This window comes from Falco naumanni, chromosome 7 (genome assembly GCF_017639655.2).
Source record: "Falco naumanni isolate bFalNau1 chromosome 7, bFalNau1.pat, whole genome shotgun sequence".
Lineage (NCBI taxonomy): Eukaryota > Metazoa > Chordata > Aves > Falconiformes > Falconidae > Falco > Falco naumanni.
In genome coordinates this window covers 36,507,429-36,524,397 of record NC_054060.1, presented here as the reverse complement: position 1 = coordinate 36,524,397, position 16,969 = coordinate 36,507,429, and the positions used below count along the sequence as shown (strand labels likewise).

General features: G+C 44.5%; 1 protein-coding gene across 1 annotated transcript in view; it reads left to right on the top strand.

The window, feature by feature from the left end:
- The window catches only part of RCOR1 (REST corepressor 1), a 91,174-nt gene that overhangs the window by 62,056 nt on the left and 12,149 nt on the right, over nucleotides 1–16,969 (top strand). The window contains exons 4-7 of the mRNA XM_040600806.1: nucleotides 2,710–2,762; nucleotides 6,744–6,905; nucleotides 9,511–9,629; nucleotides 13,262–13,340. Of these exons, the coding sequence (XP_040456740.1) occupies nucleotides 2,710–2,762; nucleotides 6,744–6,905; nucleotides 9,511–9,629; nucleotides 13,262–13,340 (413 nt within the window). The remainder of the gene's footprint in view (nucleotides 1–2,709; nucleotides 2,763–6,743; nucleotides 6,906–9,510; nucleotides 9,630–13,261; nucleotides 13,341–16,969) is intronic.

Here is a 16,969-nt window from a genome sequence, read left to right as displayed (position 1 = left end):
CTGAAATCTTTACCTTCTTGCCAGTCCATAACCACTTCCAAGATTCCTGAATGAATGGGATTTCCTGTATGAGCTCGTTGTGTGATCAGTGCCACCCGCTTACTCTGTGAGCATTAGTTGCGTGATGTGCAGAGGAAACCCCTCCTTTCAAATATCCAGCACTGGCAACTGGGACGCCAGAAGGAGTTGTGCTTCAATACCGGTCACTTCTGAAGCAGCTTGAACCCCTTCATAGGCTGCCGATAGTTCTCTTTCCGTTGGATTATAGTGGGCCTCCAATCTTCTGTATCCCCAACTCCAAAAGCCCAGGGTCAACATTGAGTCTCCCCTGGTGCTTTCTGCCAGAGGGTCCAGGTAGGGCCTTTCTCCCCAGCAGCGGTGTAGAGCAAGTTCTTTACATCTTGCCCAGTCCAAACTGGCCCAAGGCCTACTGCCTGAACTAGCTCCTGTTTGATTTGTTCAAAGGCTTGTTGTTGTTCAGGGCCACATTTAAAATCATTCTTCTTTTGGGTCATGTGATAGAGGGCTTATAATCATACTGTAGGTTGGAATGTGCATTCTCCAAAAAGCCACAACGCTTTGATCGCATCCACTGGGATTTCACAATGTCTGTCTCGCCATTATATTCCCAAAACCTGGATCTCCTGTGCAGTGATAGGGCTTGACTTTGAAAGCTGGTTTTGCCATAAAGCAGAAGGATTTGGATTATTTTTCCCCTTTCTCAAATACTACTTGTGCTGTGTTGTCCCATGCGATGGTGTCATCAACGTATTGCAGGTGTTCTGGAGCTTCACCCTTTCCCAGTGCAGCCTGGATCAGTCCATGGCAGATGGTAGGGCTACGTTCCCACCCCTGGGGCAGTTGATTTCAGGTGTATTGGATGCCCCTCCAAGTGAAAGCAAACTGTGACCTGTACTCTGCTGGTAAAGGGATTGAGAAAACCACATTTGCCGTATCAGTGGTGGCATACCACTTGGCTGCCTGTGATTTTAGTTCACACTGAAGTCCTAGCGTATCTGGTGCAGCAGCACTCAGCAGTGGGGTGATTGCATTCAGACCACAATAGGTCACTGTTAGTCTCCAATCTGCGTTAGACTTGTGAACTGGCCATATAGAGCTATAAAAGGGTGAGTGGGTCCTGCTGATCACTCCTCAGCTCTCTAGTCAGTGAATCGGTTTCTGGATGGCAATCAGGGAGTGCGGTATTGCCACCGGCGTACTGCAGTGGTAGCAGTCGGCACCTGCTGTTCTTCTACTTTCAGTAACCCCACCGCAGAAAGGTCTTCTGAAAGGCTGAGCAAAGTAGACAGCAGCTTAATGTACTCTTGTTTCAAGGCAGCTATACCGAAAGCCCACTGATAACCCTTTTGGATCCTTGAAATACCTTCTCCTAAGGTAGTTAGTGCCAAAGATACATGGAGCCTCTGGGCCAGTCAACTGGGATGTTTTTGCCACTTATTTCCAGTCAAGCTTATTTCACCCTCCAATACGGTTAGCTGTTGAGAGATCCTCCTGTCATTCCAGTAACAGTAATGGGTTCTGCCCCTTCGTAGCTTGAAGGTATTAGAGTACACTGCGTTCCTGTATCTGCTAGAGCTTTACACTCCCGTGGGTCTGACGTGCCGGGCCGTCGGACCCACACAGACCAATAAACCTGGTTAGCCCTCTCCTCCACCTGGCTGGAGACAGGGCCCCTCTAATCCTGATCATAGGATTCTCTACCAGGGCAGCAAGCAGTGCAGAGGAACGAGAATTCTGGCTGTGTGTACCAGTTCTAAGTCTTTCAGGGTACTAGCGCTTTGGTGATCCTACAGACAAACAATGCTTCCAGCATCTTCCACTCCATTAGGTGAAGCAGGAGTCTCACCTTTTTGCTTGGGTTTTTTTGTTTGTTTGTTTTGTTTTTGTTTTGTTTTGTTTTTTTTTTCCAAGGGTGGTATTATCATTATGGTGCATTTAATAATGACCAAGCACAAGGGCACAGACTTAGAACACCACCGCTGGTACTGATTTTGATCCAGCCCTCTCAAATGGGTGCTGTTAGATACAATGTAAGCTCAGTCACTCAGGGTTTTAATCCCATCTGTACAAAATATAGCTCCTTAGGGCATCCTCACATTATAAAGGTTAAAAGCTTGTGGGGGTCTAATAATATATGGAGGTGGGGTTTGGTCCAAGATGAAAATTGCTGAGGCATAAGGGCTGAAAAATTTGCCAAGATCTCTGCAGTGGTTGTGCAAACACTAGGAGTCTGGCAGCATTGGAAGGTATGGATTGTGTCTGGGGATTTTTGTTCTTAACAAAAAAACTGCTTTGGGGGATTTTTATTTTTTTTAAAAAACAAAGCACAAAAGCAAAAAAAACCCCCACAAAACCAACAAAAAGTAGCTGAGACAGTCATGTCTATAGTTTTGGTGAACAAGTCCTGAAATATTATATACTATGTTTCAGAAGTACTGGAACTGGATTGGCCATCATGCACCATTTCGGCTTGTTAAGTAAAATATGTAGTAGTTTGGTGACTGTTTTTCTTTTGTTTCCTTCCTTTCCCAAATTGTTGGAAACAGCAGTTATTAATGAGAGTTCTCTGTGGAGGATGCAATGACCATGATTGAAGTCAGAGCTGCAGGACTGGGTTTTAGACTGGGAAGGGAAGAAGAGATGAGATCACTGTATGAAATGCTCTTATGCCTTCTTTTTGTTTTTCAGTGGATGAATATATTGCCATTGCTAAAGAGAAGCATGGATACAATATGGAGCAGGTAACAACCCTTTGAATACTTCCTTTATTTTAAAACTTTTTTCAGCAGATATTAAAATGTGACTTAAATTAGACTGCCTAGGGCTGCTTCTTCCCTTCAGCTGTGTTTTCTCCTCTCCTACTTCTCCTCAAACTGACTGTTAAGAGTAGCCTGTGCCCTGGGGATATGGAGTTCAGCCCTAGTTTTACATTGAGTCAAAAGAAGAAAAATGAAACCATTGTAATTTCGAACAGAATTTGGCCATGAGCATTATGCTTCCTATGGTGACTATCTCTTGAACATTTTCAGAACCCCTAAACAATGTCAAAAAGAGCGGTTTGTCTTTGGACAGCTGCCTGATTACATTGCAGTTTCCAGCTGACTGCTCCATCTCTGCTTCATGGATGTCTTGGCAGTTATTAATGAGCTATTGAACCATCATATGCTTTTCTGAGGCAAACGAATAACCATGGTTATTTACCTTCAAACTGAGCTGCAAATCATTTTGCATTTCATAGCTGAGCACCTCAAGATGTTGGTGCAGTAGCAGTGGATGACTTCACCAGCTGTCCTTGAAGCTAGACAGTGCCTTTAGCCTAGGGGTGGAAATCTTGGTCTGAGCAGACCTCTCCTTTCCTCTGCGTGGTCTAGGACTGTGAACTAATCTTCCATGTGTTAATTAACATCAATTTCAACACTCATCTAGGGAAATGAGTAGACCTGTGCCTAGGAAGCTTTTCTGAATTTTGCTGAATTATGCCCGGAAAGGGAGGGTGGGGAATCTCATGACTTACTGTATTGGCAAATTACGTACTGTCTCTACAAAGGGATTTTATGAAAACTTGAAAGTTCATGAAATTGTTCAGGCAAATGCCTGATTTGGATGGGCAAGGGTTTCTGTTTAAATAACTGCTGTCATCTTTGAGTCAGACTTTCAGTGGTTGATGCTCGTGCTCAAAAAGGCTTCTTGCAGAACAAGAACATTGAAAGTGAGATAGCCAGCAAAATTTCTAGCAAAACCAGGAATGATCAGACTTAATTATAGTTTCTAAGACCAGAAAACAGCAATAAAAGGAACACAAAAGAACAAAAGGGCTGTGGACTTAAATGAAAATAAGGATGGTAGCTTACTTCAGGTGAGATGAGTATATCCTAGTATTGAATATTCTGGGTAATATTTGCCAAAAGAGGTGGTTTCAGGTTAATGAAAATGGGCTTCATTATTTTGGTGGAGAAGCGTTTGGAGAGTGTAGACTGATCCAAAAGACTGATCAAAGTGGAGCTTGTCATTTAAAAAAACCACGACAATTATTGTGTTTCGATAAACTTAAATTTGACTAACAGAGACTTGCATTCATTTTAACATTGGAAATACAGACCTTCCACTCATTCCTTGAAGTCTTTCTCCCAATTTTTCTCCTCTCCTCTTGTGTGGAGAAGTAGAAGTTATGGGACTTGCCACACCTGGATGTAAAGTGGCTGAGCAACTTGCAAAAAAATGTCCCTCCTTCTAAAAATTTCCTTATTCTTTCCCTAGCACTCTTGCATAATACTCCAGAGTTAAATAAGTTTCCCGGGTCCTTTGGGATTTCCTAGAGGGCTATGCTAGGCACTTCTAGGAAATAACTGGAGAGCCTCTACCTCGTATTGCTGTGGAAGGCATGTATTCATTTTGTATTATAGGGACCAAGTGTCAAGGCTTTCAAATGAGGATGATTTGTTGTGTCACCAAGGGACACTCTCTCTTCAGCAGGTATCATTAGAGTTGCTGTTGGCTGGATAATTGCGGACAAGCTGATATGGGCTCCCTGGAAGCCAGTCAGAGCTCGCTTTAGCATTTGGCCACAGTCTCTGGGCTTTGCCGGCCGTGGCAGCCCTTTCCCGTGTGTGCATCCCCCTGACAGCTGGTCTCTGGACATCTGTGCAGGTGGCTTGACTGACAGTCATCATACAGAGATTTCCTGTTCTTCTGTCTGTGCCCCTGCCCAAAACCTACCTTTGGAGACTATGACATGCCCGCTTGCTGAAGGGCAAGCTGTCTGGCAGGGCAGCAGGGGTGTGTGCTGGCGCTCCTCTACCCAGTGGCTTTTCTGTCCAGCTGGCTGCATCTGTTCCACGCATGGCTCCCCATCTCTGTCCTTTCTCTCCCCTTGTCTGTGGCCGAGTGCCCCGTTTGTTGGCTCTGCTGCTGTTGGATGATGTTTGGAGGCGTGGGCCTGTGCTGGTGGGAGTCCCTGCAGCCTTAGGGTAGGCAAAGGGACGGCTGCAGCAGGTCAGTGAGCTCTGGCAGGGCAAGCCCACTTCAGCGGGTGTTGCAAATGGCTGTAGGTGGTTGTGCTGAGCCGTAGCAGTCATGGGCTTTTTGGAACAGTACAGCAAGTCTGGCTGTGAGCTGTGCTCTCCCGCCAGCCTGAGTCAGACACTCTGGGACGAAGGAGGCTGGAAAAGCTGTATACTCCCCTGTGGGTGAGTGGAGAGCTCCCTAGGACAGCACAGGGTGGAGGAAGAATACCACTCTCCTGTTAAACAAGTCTATAAGGAAAACCTTTTGTTTACTTTTTGCTTCATGTAAAGCCCTCAGCCCTCACCAGCACCTAAGTGGTATTTAACACTACCCTGCCCTCCTGGAACGTTTCCCTCCTTGTTTTTCCCTTGCTTTTTCACAAGGGTATTTGGTACAGCTCATATCTGAAGCTGAAAGGGATGGCAGGGGAGAGAAAACTCAGTCCTTTGTGACTGCAAAATAGTTTCTTTGGCCCCATGCTTGCCAGAGCGGATGGAGATAGGTGGCTGTGTGGCCCCTGTGACATCTTGAGTGACTGCTGCAACCAAGCCTACTACTTGTTCTGCATGGTGGCAAAAGGGAGGAGAGGGTGCCCTACTGAGAGGACCATAGGGTCAGGACAAGGTCTTGGATCATACTAATACCCATACTTTTTGCGGAATCTCAGGGGAGCAAGATCCCATAAAGGAACTGGTTTTTGCATAGCAAAGCATAATGGGGAACCCCCGAATCTGGAGAGATTTTGTAACTTTGAGTGGCCGGGGTGAAACTACTAGATGAGGGGAACTGTGGCTGTAAAACCTGAGCTGAGTTTGCATATAACGAGCAGGTTACTCTGATGTTTTACTCAGCATGTTAGGGATTGTTTTCACTTTACAGCCATTGTGAAAGGCTGGTGTCTAGCTCTGCAGAGTCAGGCCTTCCCAAAATGACTTGTGGTACTCGCTGGCATGCCAGATGTAGTGATGTGTCATAATGCACAGGGGCTGTGGACCCCTGGGAGAGAGAGGTGGCTAGGAGCGAGCATCCTGGAGATGGTGGGATGAGGTCAGTTTGCAGGTGGTGAAATGCAGCACATGCACTTTGTCTTTGGAACTGAGAATTAGAGACTGCAACAGTGAAACGAGGTGTCTTTCAAGGGAATAAATGAGTAGCCCCCAAAATGAGTGAGTTTCGTTCTTCTTTGGGCCCAGCAAGTCAAGGTTGTGCATGCTCTCTGCCTTTCCTTCTTCCAGTTCTTTTCTCATCTTCTCCCCATTTTCCCCCTCCTCCTCAAAAAGAGCCCCTTAACAACCATCAAATCCCAGTCAACTAAACAATCTTCCTGATTGCACGGGAAATGGAGTTGAGGCTGGACAGAAAGTAGGTTTTTGCCAGTGCTGGTTTTTAGGTAGTCTTCCAAAGTCTTTGCTTAGCTTTCCTGTGCATACCATGATCAGTGAAGTTAGAATAATTTCTTCAATTTTCTTCTTCCCTCTTACTGTTTCTGCTCTTTTATTACATTACTACCTGTGTGGTCTGGATAAACTTCAAGTTGGTCTTCACAACCTAGCAGGCATGGAGATCAGATTCCAGGTTTCTTGCACACAGAAAAGTGTCTGATGTGGCTGAGAATTAAAATTATGTCTCTCTTTGCCTGAGAAAAATGCTGTAGCTCTTTCTTTGCATGCATATAATAATGTTTCTTGTGATTACAATTGTCCCCTTGTTATTTCTAGGCCCTTGGGATGCTGTTCTGGCACAAGCACAACATCGAGAAGTCTTTGGCGGATCTGCCAAACTTTACTCCATTCCCAGATGAGTGGACAGTGGAAGACAAGGTCTTGTTTGAACAGGCCTTCAGTTTCCATGGGAAAACCTTTCACAGGATCCAGCAGATGGTAAGTGGTGTCACAGGGATGGAAAAGCATAACAGGCAGTTGGACCATCATCTTCAGGGCTGATTGTGCTGAACTCCTGTGTAATGCTTTTGAGAGAGAATAGGCCAAAGGGGATGTTAGAAGAAAAGTACTGCCATGAATAGAAAGAAACATTATTTCCAGAGTCTCCTTAGAAGTGTTTTTCTGAAGTACTTTACTGGTTCAGGATAAACGTTGAGTGTGCAGTTTTTTTGGTTGGAAATTACAGTTTTCAGTCCCCTGTGTGCTATGGTACTGTTTGTCTCGGCTGGAGTTCAGGCATGGTCTGTACACACGTGCCCACCCACACACAGCGTAAAGATCATCTCTGTGCAAAGCTGATTTCCTTTCTTACAGCCTGCTTTTTAGGAATTCCTTTTATTTGACTGTGCTTAATGTGATTTGGGACTGTCAGTGGATGCTGTGATGGAGGTTGCAAGCATTCAGTCCTTTGCTTTTGGTTGGTAGTGATTTTTTTCTAAACTGTGACTGATAACTTCAAGCGTAGGTTTTTGCCTGAAAGGGAACTGCTGGGGTGTGGGCAATTTTCTTTTGAAAGAGGAAGAGTATGGGATGTAAAAATCTTTTATTTAATTATATCTTTAGAGTTTCTTCAAGTGGTTCATCACCTGAGTGGGAACCAGACTTTGTTCTTTGCTCTCCTTCAGTAAAGTGTCTCTTGAATGTTCCAGCAGGACCCTGTTATGTTGATTGTGACCCTTTGAAGTGAACCTAGGCTGTTGCAGTCTGTTCAGCCTCTTTAAAGCCCCTATGAAGGCCTGTGTTGCTGATCCTGCTGAAAAACAAAAGGTGACTTGCCTCCCAAGTGTGAGGGAAAACTGCCAAGTCCCTTTTCAAAAGGGCGGCAGGAAAAGGTTCATTCTTCTCATGTCCTCCTTGAATGTGCCTTCACTGGTGTGTGTTTCCAGATGTTCTTGGAGTCCTAGGGTTTCCCACTCCCTTGGGTCAGATGACAGGGTTTGTGCATATTGTGGACAGCTGGTATAGATAGTCTGGAGAGTTGTGGACTCCTGAAGGGTGAAGCTGTTTTCTTCGTTATTCCTCTGTTCTTGCATAGGGGGGAAAAATGGGGAGGGGATTGTCCTGGAGGAAGAAAAAGAGAACATAAAGCCTGTCCTGTTGCTTGGTTAAATGCCAAAGCAAGAAATTTGCCATTTGGTTTTTGTGCAGAAGCATGAATCTGTCCCAGAGTGAAGTGCATTCCAATACAGGAATGCCAAGCTCATGTGCTGTTCTCTAGGTAATGATACTTTTTTATGGTTGCTCCCAGAAAAATCATCCTGCATGAAAGGAATTAAATGGCACGAAGCTATGTGTTTAGCAGGGGACAAGAATCAATGGCTCGGGAGCACGTTAGTTGTTAGCTTATATATGCTGCCTCATTAGCACCAGTGCAGCTTGGAACTGAGGGGAAAAATTATCGAAGCCAGCGAATGAGAAGTGAGTTACGTTATTTACTGGAGCTGGTGCTGATATTTTGGCACTCTTAGCATATGATTGTAGCCAAGTGGATGTTTGTCACGAACAGCCTTGTCCCTGAGTTTGTTCTGTGGAACCCACTTAATTCCAGTGTACCAGCCTGCTGCATGGATGTTGGCAACACAACGTTGACATAGCACCTGTGCTTTGCCAGTGCAGATGGATTTATGCCTGTGTGCAGCTCTGTGCCAGGGTAGCAGCTCTAGTGTGATCCATTATTAGGACCTAAAGTCAACCTGCAATCTGAGAACCAGGCTTGTCTCAAGTGAAGACTTAAACTGCGGTATCTGAATAAGAGAGATCTTGCTTACAGTTTTGTTTTCCTCCCCACCTGTCCTGCCCTCTAAGCTGAATCAGACACTTAACTGAAACATGTTTTATTCAGCAAGAAAGGTTGGACTTTTACCTTGTAGAACTCTTGTATAAGAACATCCATGCAGAGTACCTCAGAAGTAGGGAATTAGTTGTACGTTTTACACTTTTTTGGAGGCAGACTTTTCATTCATAAGTACGGGGCAATGACATTAGTGTAAGAGGACAAAGCAAAATCAATTGAGACTTGTTTTCCTATATCCTCAGTCTACCATACAGTAATGTTCCACCTTTTGAAAATGTCTTTTGTTGAGACCTTTGAATAGACTTAATCATGTGAATGGTGTGAATAAGACTTTTTTTAACCAAACATCAAAGATACGCTTGGGATGTAGCCTGCAATTCAGCAGTTCCTGTGGTTGCTTACACATGCCTGTGTTAGCTTTTAAAACTGTTATCTTAGCTTCAGGGCCCCATTTGGGATTTGCTTTTGCTATGGTCCTCTATTCTGAAGGGAACCAGCTACCTGGCTGGTAAGTGGAGTCTTGCTGAGATGCTCTTTAGAGATTTTGATGTCCTAAATAGTGGGCACTAACCTGAAACACTCCCCCATAGATCATTTTCGGAAAGGCTGCAGAACTGCCTTGCTTGAGCCTTTGAGACAATTCAATGTAGAGAGATCAGATGTTCCTTGACAAGAACAGACCAATTGTATGTGAACTCCTGGGGGTACTTTACATATAAACCTATAAAAGGATACATGTTTAATTTACAGCTTCCTGACAAATCAATAGCCAGCCTGGTGAAATTTTACTACTCCTGGAAGAAGACAAGGACTAAAACTAGCGTGATGGACCGTCATGCTCGTAAACAAAAAAGGGAACGTGAGGAAAGGTAGGTTTGCAAGCAGAAAGGCTGTGTATTGACGCACACTGATTTCTTCAGACTACCCAGAGATTCCTGTTAGCTTGTAAGAAACTAGATGTAGGATTTTCCCCAAAATGTTTCCTGGTGCCACACCTTCTTTCCCCACCCCTTTTCCCTGCTGTGCATGTTTTGCTTTGCTTAAAGCCAAAAGGAATCTGTTGGCAATTAAGTGTGCTCTCTTTTTCAACACTGTGCAATTCCAGATTGCCCTCTAGTGCAGTGGTTGCTGTCCCATTGCTCTAGAAGCTTTTTCTCTGATACTGCTTGAGGGTGGAGAAAATGAAGTTAAAACTGTTTACAAGCTGATTGGCGCTGTTGTCAGCAGAGCCGGAGAAGCTGATAAGCAGGAGAGTGAAAGGAAGTCATGAAAGAGCTAGAAATCTGCCTTTATTTCCTCCATGTGATGCTGAGTAGAGCAAGAATGTGCACCTGATGGGGAGCAGGGTCTGGCGCAGCACCCCTCAGCCTGTGCATATACACACAGAGACCCTTCCCCTGCCTTTTACTTCAAAAACTATTACCAGCATAAGACCATGCTCTATTCCCTGAGAAAACTGAAGTTTAGGATGTGTTTGAGTGACTGAGAAGAGGGTAGCACAGGGGAACTTAGGATGAATTCTGTGGCAGAGGCCATGGTATGCTGCGTGCATTAGGATTTGGGGGGGTGAGGGTGCCGGTATTTGGGAGATCACTAGCCACTGAGCTTCAACAGAAGAGTTTGACTCCTGCTTTTGTGCAGTTTTGTCTGCAAGTTCACCCTCCTGTTGTGTGTATTACTAGAAGTATCTGTACAGTTAGAACTGTCACTTGGTGACTGCCTAGTTCTGGGCCTGACAGAGCCTCAGAAATGTGGTGGCCTCAGGGGGTGTGTGCGTGGGCAACACCCCCATTGCCCCTGAACAGCAGCAAGTCCATCTGCTCGATGCAGGTGCCTTCTCAACCTGCTCTAAAATGTAGTTAATGTCTTTGCAGATAAAACTTGAGGTGTGCCTGGCTTTGGAAGACTCCTAATGTAATTGGGCAAAATTCTACAGAAGTTTTTTCTCCTCAAAAGAGTTGCTGCTTCAGGACTGTTTGCTAGCTCCCGGACATATGAGCAACCCCTGTTTGGGAAGGGGGAAGAAAGTGTTTCTAGGGTTGAGGTGTACTACGCCAATGACTCGCTCCACCTCTCCCGTTTCTCCATTAGGTCAACAATACTTGCTTAACAGGCAGGGCCAGGGAAAATGTTACCAGCCAACTTGTCCAATATTTGGTTGGCTTTCTCTGACCTGAGTCTTTCTCCATTCTGTTTTTTTCCCTTCTCTGCAAAGGCTGTCTTGATTTTTCTTCTTCCCATTCTGCTTTTTTTTTCCCCCTCTTTTTTTTTTCTTTTTAATTTTCCTACTAATTAGGGGGTGGGATGGGTGGGTGGGGGTTGGGTTGCCTCTTGTAAGGAGTATGTGTTTGTCTCATTGTATGGTTTAGTGTCTTTTACCTCTCTATTTTTGTTCTGGCTCATAAATGAAATTACTGCAATTTGGAAATACAACTCCAGTACCTATGCCTGTTTGCTGGGAAAAGCAGCACCTCACACCATCTGGTGATTGGGAAAGAACTCTATGGGCTGCTATGTGCTGTAATTTTGTAACCTTTGAGGAAGGCAGCTGGATTGGAAATGTGTGATTTGGTTTACATCTGCAGCAAGCTAAGCGCCAGGCCATCAACTTGATGTTTGATTTCCCTTCTTTCCCCTCTGTTGAGTAAAATAGTCAAACCCCTGCACACCTGGAGGATTTATCAGTGCAGCCATGTGGGGTGTGAAAACAAATCTGGGTGAGTTTGGGGTGTTTGGATTTTGAGGTTGTGCTGTGCCATTAGTTGTTGGGAAAACTTGAAAAACTTTCTTCAGTTAATAGTGATCACTGTCTAAAACTGCAGAAGTGAGTGGGTGGGTTTTGATCTAGCTCATATCTAGGAACTCGCTAGAATAGAAGAGCAAACTATGAGCACAGCGGAGCCCACGGGGGTTTGGCCTTCGCAGAAAGGCTGAAATCTGAACCTAGGTGAGAACACGTGGGAGCTCTTTTGGAGATGGGGTTAAGAAAGAGGCAAGGCAGTCTGAGGTATCTCACTCGAATACTGCTAGATCTTTTCTGTGGCTAGGCAGGGAAATTCCCTGATCCCTCAGATTGTCACCAAAATAGCTCCCCCCGCATTTGGGACCAGGTTTTCAGTAGCTGTTCTTAGTGTGAGGGGCTTTGTGTATGCAGCTCTGGGAGGGGGTGCTTGTGAGTTTATTCCCTGGAATCGTGATTACACAAACTAAATATCTTGTGAACCAGGCAGCTTGGGAGAGCAGGAATGCCTTGTACAAGTGACTGCTCTCACGGAGATGGATGCCAGCTTAAGCCACCCGGCAGTATGTTCCTCCTTAAGCTACGTTTGCACGGGGTGTCACTGCAGTGGGGAGACGGCCGTGAGCGAGTGCTGCTACCGCAGCCATGTGCACTGGCACCCGCGGTGCCTGCTGTCCCCCACGCCTGTGTGAATGCCCCCTGACTGGCACTAGCACCCCAGCGGTGTAGCACAGCTTCTGCTGGGGTTTCTCTGCACAGCCCTGCCTTGCACTGGTGCTGTGACATACCTGCATCAGGCAAAGTTTCTCATCCCAGGCTATAAAGTTTGACATGACAAAATAGGTTTATTTTTTTGATTTAAAAAAAAAAATAAAATGAAAAGCCTTGATTAGGTCAGCTTATTTCTTCTGTTTCTGGGCATCATCCCAAATGGTGCAATTAACTTTAGTTGTGTACAGTACAAAAATTCTAAATGGTGAAAATATATTCGATTTAATGTCTGATTAAAATTCCAATGAAGCCAAACTGGCCAGGTGTGCCAAGGTCACTTTCAATATGGCCTCAATTTCATGCCTATTATTATTCTGTAACTGATAACCTCTTTTTCTTTTCCAGGGGAGAATGAAATGTGATGCTGTCACTGAAAAAAAAAAAAAAAAAAAAAAAAAAAGCCCAAACAAAAACCCAAACATTTTTTATGCTTGTTCTTGAAGGAGTTCATCCTGCGCATGTCTATTTTGCTAAATGTTAAGGAGTTGTATGAAATCTGTGGGTTAGCTACTTGCTGTAATTCTAAGTGTTTGTTTCTGTCTTGGTTTGCCTAAAGTTAAAATGCTCAGTGCCTTGTTCTTTAAAAGGTAACTTGTGTAATCAATTATGTGTATCTTGCCTTCATCTGAGCAGACTTATTTTGCCTAAGTATGCTACTGAGAAGCCTTCCTTTACAAGACATGGGCCCTACTAGCTATACACTTAAGAATTTCTTGAATTAAACAAAAAAACCAAACCCAAAACAACAACCAAACCAAACAAAAAAAAAACAAACCACCAAACAAACAAACCAAAAAAAAACCCCAAAAAACCCAAAAAACCCCAACACAAACAACAAACCCACTGCAAACCCCTGAAAGAATGTTCTGGAAATATAACTAAGGAAAGCTTGTTGGACTTGCTGTTGTATCCAGGCATTTCTTTTAGCATGCTATCTATAGAAAAAGAGCCTCACAAACTAATATAGTACTGTTTGCTTTTGTCTTGCAGTGAGGATGAAATGGAGGAAGCAAATGGAAATAACCCTATTGATATTGAAGTTGAACAAAACAAGGAGAGCAAAAAGGAGGTATAATTATTTTCTTACTCTTATAGAAATGACAGTGCTTACTTACTAGCTACTTCATGTAGAAGCTGACAGTATCTACATTTTCTTTTTGTGCTTTGTATAGTTGTCATACAAGAAAAGAATTGTCTTCAAAATTGTCTTAGTTAGAAGACAATTGTAGACAAATAAGTTATTATCCATGGTGCTGGGAAAATGTTAAGATTTTACCATCCCATGGTAATGTACTATGTGAGTGTTTCTAGTCTCTTTGACTCTCTCTTTGGCTGTGTTAGCTTGAACCACCTTCAGTGATAGTTTAAATCAACCAAACTGTCTAGAGGTGGAGTCGAAGCACTTAGACCACTGAGATGGTTTGGTGGAGGGGAAATATGCCCCATAATCTGTTCTAGGTAGACTAGCAAGAGCATGTTTATCTACACCTTAGACTCTAAGGTAAGTTCCTGATGTGCTGAAATCCTCAGCAACAGTCTGAGGATTTTGGTGGTACCAGGATTGTAACTACAGTGGTGAACAGTAAAGGAGAAAGCTTTTGTGTGGCCAGTTTATTCTGTCTGGCAGAGGAGCCTTAATCCGTTATTATGCACAGAATATTTTGTCTACTTCAAATGTAGTAATTGCACCTCTCTTCAAATACTTCATTTTGAGTGGGCATAGAGTTCTGGATGAAAATAGCCACACAAATATAACAGACAGTTTTGAAAATCTGGTCTGTGATGCTTAACAGGAAACTGTGTACTTTTTTTCATATGTATAACCTGCTGATTATCTGCTAATAAAAAATGCCTTGCCATTCAGCAGCAGTGTGGGTTGTATGTGCACGTGCATGCTACAGGAAGATATTTACCCTAAGGCCTTCTCTCCTTGAAGTAGATCCGTAGCCTGATTTCTTGCAGCCTGACTTCTTGCAGCCTGACTTCTTGCAGCCTGACTTCTTGCAGCCTGACTTCTTGCAGCCTGACTTCTTGCAGCCTGACTTCTTGCAGCCTGACTTCTTGCAGCCTGACTTCTTGCAGCCTGACTTCTTGCAGCCTGACTTCTTGCAGCCTGACTTCTTGCAGCCTGACTTCTTGCAGCCTGACTTCTTGCAGCCTGACTTCTTGCAGCCTGACTTCTTGCAGCCTGACTTCTTGCAGCCTGACTTCTTGCAGCCTGACTTCTTGCAGCCTGACTTCTTGCAGCCTGACTTCTTGCAGCCTGACTTCTTGCAGCCTGACTTCTTGCAGCCTGACTTCTTGCAGCCTGACTTCTTGCAGCCTGATTTCTTGCAGCCTGATTTCTTGCAGCCTGATTTCTTGCAGCCTGATTTCTTGCAGCCTGATTTCTTGCAGCCTGATTTCTTGCAGCCTGATTTCTTGCAGCCTGATTTCTTGCAGCCTGATTTCTTGCAGCCTGATTTCTTGCAGCCTGATTTCTTGCAGCCTGATTTCTTGCAGCCTGATTTCTTGCAGCCTGATTTCTTGCAGCCTGATTTCTTGCAGCCTGATTTCTTGCAGCCTGATTTCTTGCAGCCTGATTTCTTGCAGCCTGATTTCTTGCAGCCTGATTTCTTGCAGCCTGATTTCTTGCAGCCTGATTTCTTGCAGCCTGATTTCTTGCAGCCTGATTTCTTGCAGCCTGATTTCTTGCAGCCTGATTTCTTGCAGCCTGATTTCTTGCAGCCTGATTTCTTGCAGCCTGATTTCTTGCAGCCTGATTTCTTGCAGCCTGATTTCTTGCAGCCTGATTTCTTGCAGCCTGATTTCTTGCAGCCTGATTTCTTGCAGCCTGATTTCTTGCAGCCTGATTTCTTGCAGCCTGATTTCTTGCAGCCTGATTTCTTGCAGCCTGATTTCTTGCAGCCTGATTTCTTGCAGCCTGATTTCTTGCAGCCTGATTTCTTGCAGCCTGATTTCTTGCAGCCTGATTTCTTGCAGCCTGATTTCTTGCAGCCTGATTTCTTGCAGCCTGATTTCTTGCAGCCTGATTTCTTGCAGCCTGATTTCTTGCAGCCTGATTTCTTGCAGCCTGATTTCTTGCAGCCTGATTTCTTGCAGCCTGATTTCTTGCAGCCTGATTTCTTGCAGCCTGATTTCTTGCAGCCTGATTTCTTGCAGCCTGATTTCTTGCAGCCTGATTTCTTGCAGCCTGATTTCTTGCAGCCTGATTTCTTGCAGCCTGATTTCTTGCAGCCTGATTTCTTGCAGCCTGATTTCTTGCAGCCTGATTTCTTGCAGCCTGATTTCTTGCAGCCTGATTTCTTGCAGCCTGATTTCTTGCAGCCTGATTTCTTGCAGCCTGATTTCTTGCAGCCTGATTTCTTGCAGCCTGATTTCTTGCAGCCTGATTTCTTGCAGCCTGATTTCTTGCAGCCTGATTTCTTGCAGCCTGATTTCTTGCAGCCTGATTTCTTGCAGCCTGATTTCTTGCAGCCTGATTTCTTGCAGCCTGATTTCTTGCAGCCTGATTTCTTGCAGCCTGATTTCTTGCAGCCTGATTTCTTGCAGCCTGATTTCTTGCAGCCTGATTTCTTGCAGCCTGATTTCTTGCAGCCTGATTTCTTGCAGCCTGATTTCTCTGCCACGCTGTCTCTCTCACTCATTTTTTTAATTTTTTCTCTAAAGGGTATATGTAGGAAGACAATACTAGAAATATTTAAAGACATGATTGCACACAGGCAGAAACTAAGTCTTAGAGCAGCTGTTTTGTCAGTCACTGTCAGTGAGATTAATTCCTCTGATAAATTACTTTGAATGGAAATAACTGAAAGATAACAGCATTCTAGTTTGTTCTTTACCCATGCCAGGGTGCTTCCTAGACTTTCCAGAAAAGCCTGGCTGTTGCTTGCACCAAAGGAGCTGGCATCCCTGATGACTTCCTAGGAGCCAAGTGAATGTGAAGCCACTCATAGTCCCCCTTACAAGAAGCTGGGTTTTCAAGCGTTAGCAACACCCGAACTAGAAGGGTTCTCACTTGGCTAAGTTGCAGCTGCATACTGCAGCTCTCCAGTGTGTCTGATGGATAACTGCTACTGTCATCTCATTTCCCATTGTTTTAATAAATTTTCAAGTTTAGATTCCTCTATAAGCTCTTTGAAAGCTTGAGTCTATAAGAGAGTTCCCTTCAATCCCTTTTATTTCTTCCTTCCCTACCAGTGCTGGCATGCTCTGCTACAGAAGAGGGGAAGGTAGTTCTTCACCAACTTAGCTGCCTCTGTTGTAAGGCCAAACCAGGCCAGATGGCTGATAGCTATCACTAAGACATTTTTTTGTAGAAAGTCTTGTATGGGAGGGGGCTGTCTGCCCTCCTTGTGACACTAATACAGGCCATGGCACTATAATCTGGAAGACATCACCAGAACTCATGGTGCATGTGCAGTCTGGCTGTGTGTGCAATGGCGGGCAGCCTTGTGGGGGCTCTTCTGGACTGGGATTGTACTGGTGGGTAAAACGAAGCTGACAACCTGCATAGCCTGTTCAGAGTTAATTTGGTTTGATTTTGCAGTACCTGAACCACAGGGGCTGATTGAAAATGCTCAGGGAGAGAGCAGGTATTCAGGAGGGGATTATGTTTTCTCCTGATTGTTCTATTTCTTTTAATGACATGGTCAGATGTGCAGGGGTGGTGATGCACCCAGGACTTTTACCGTAAAG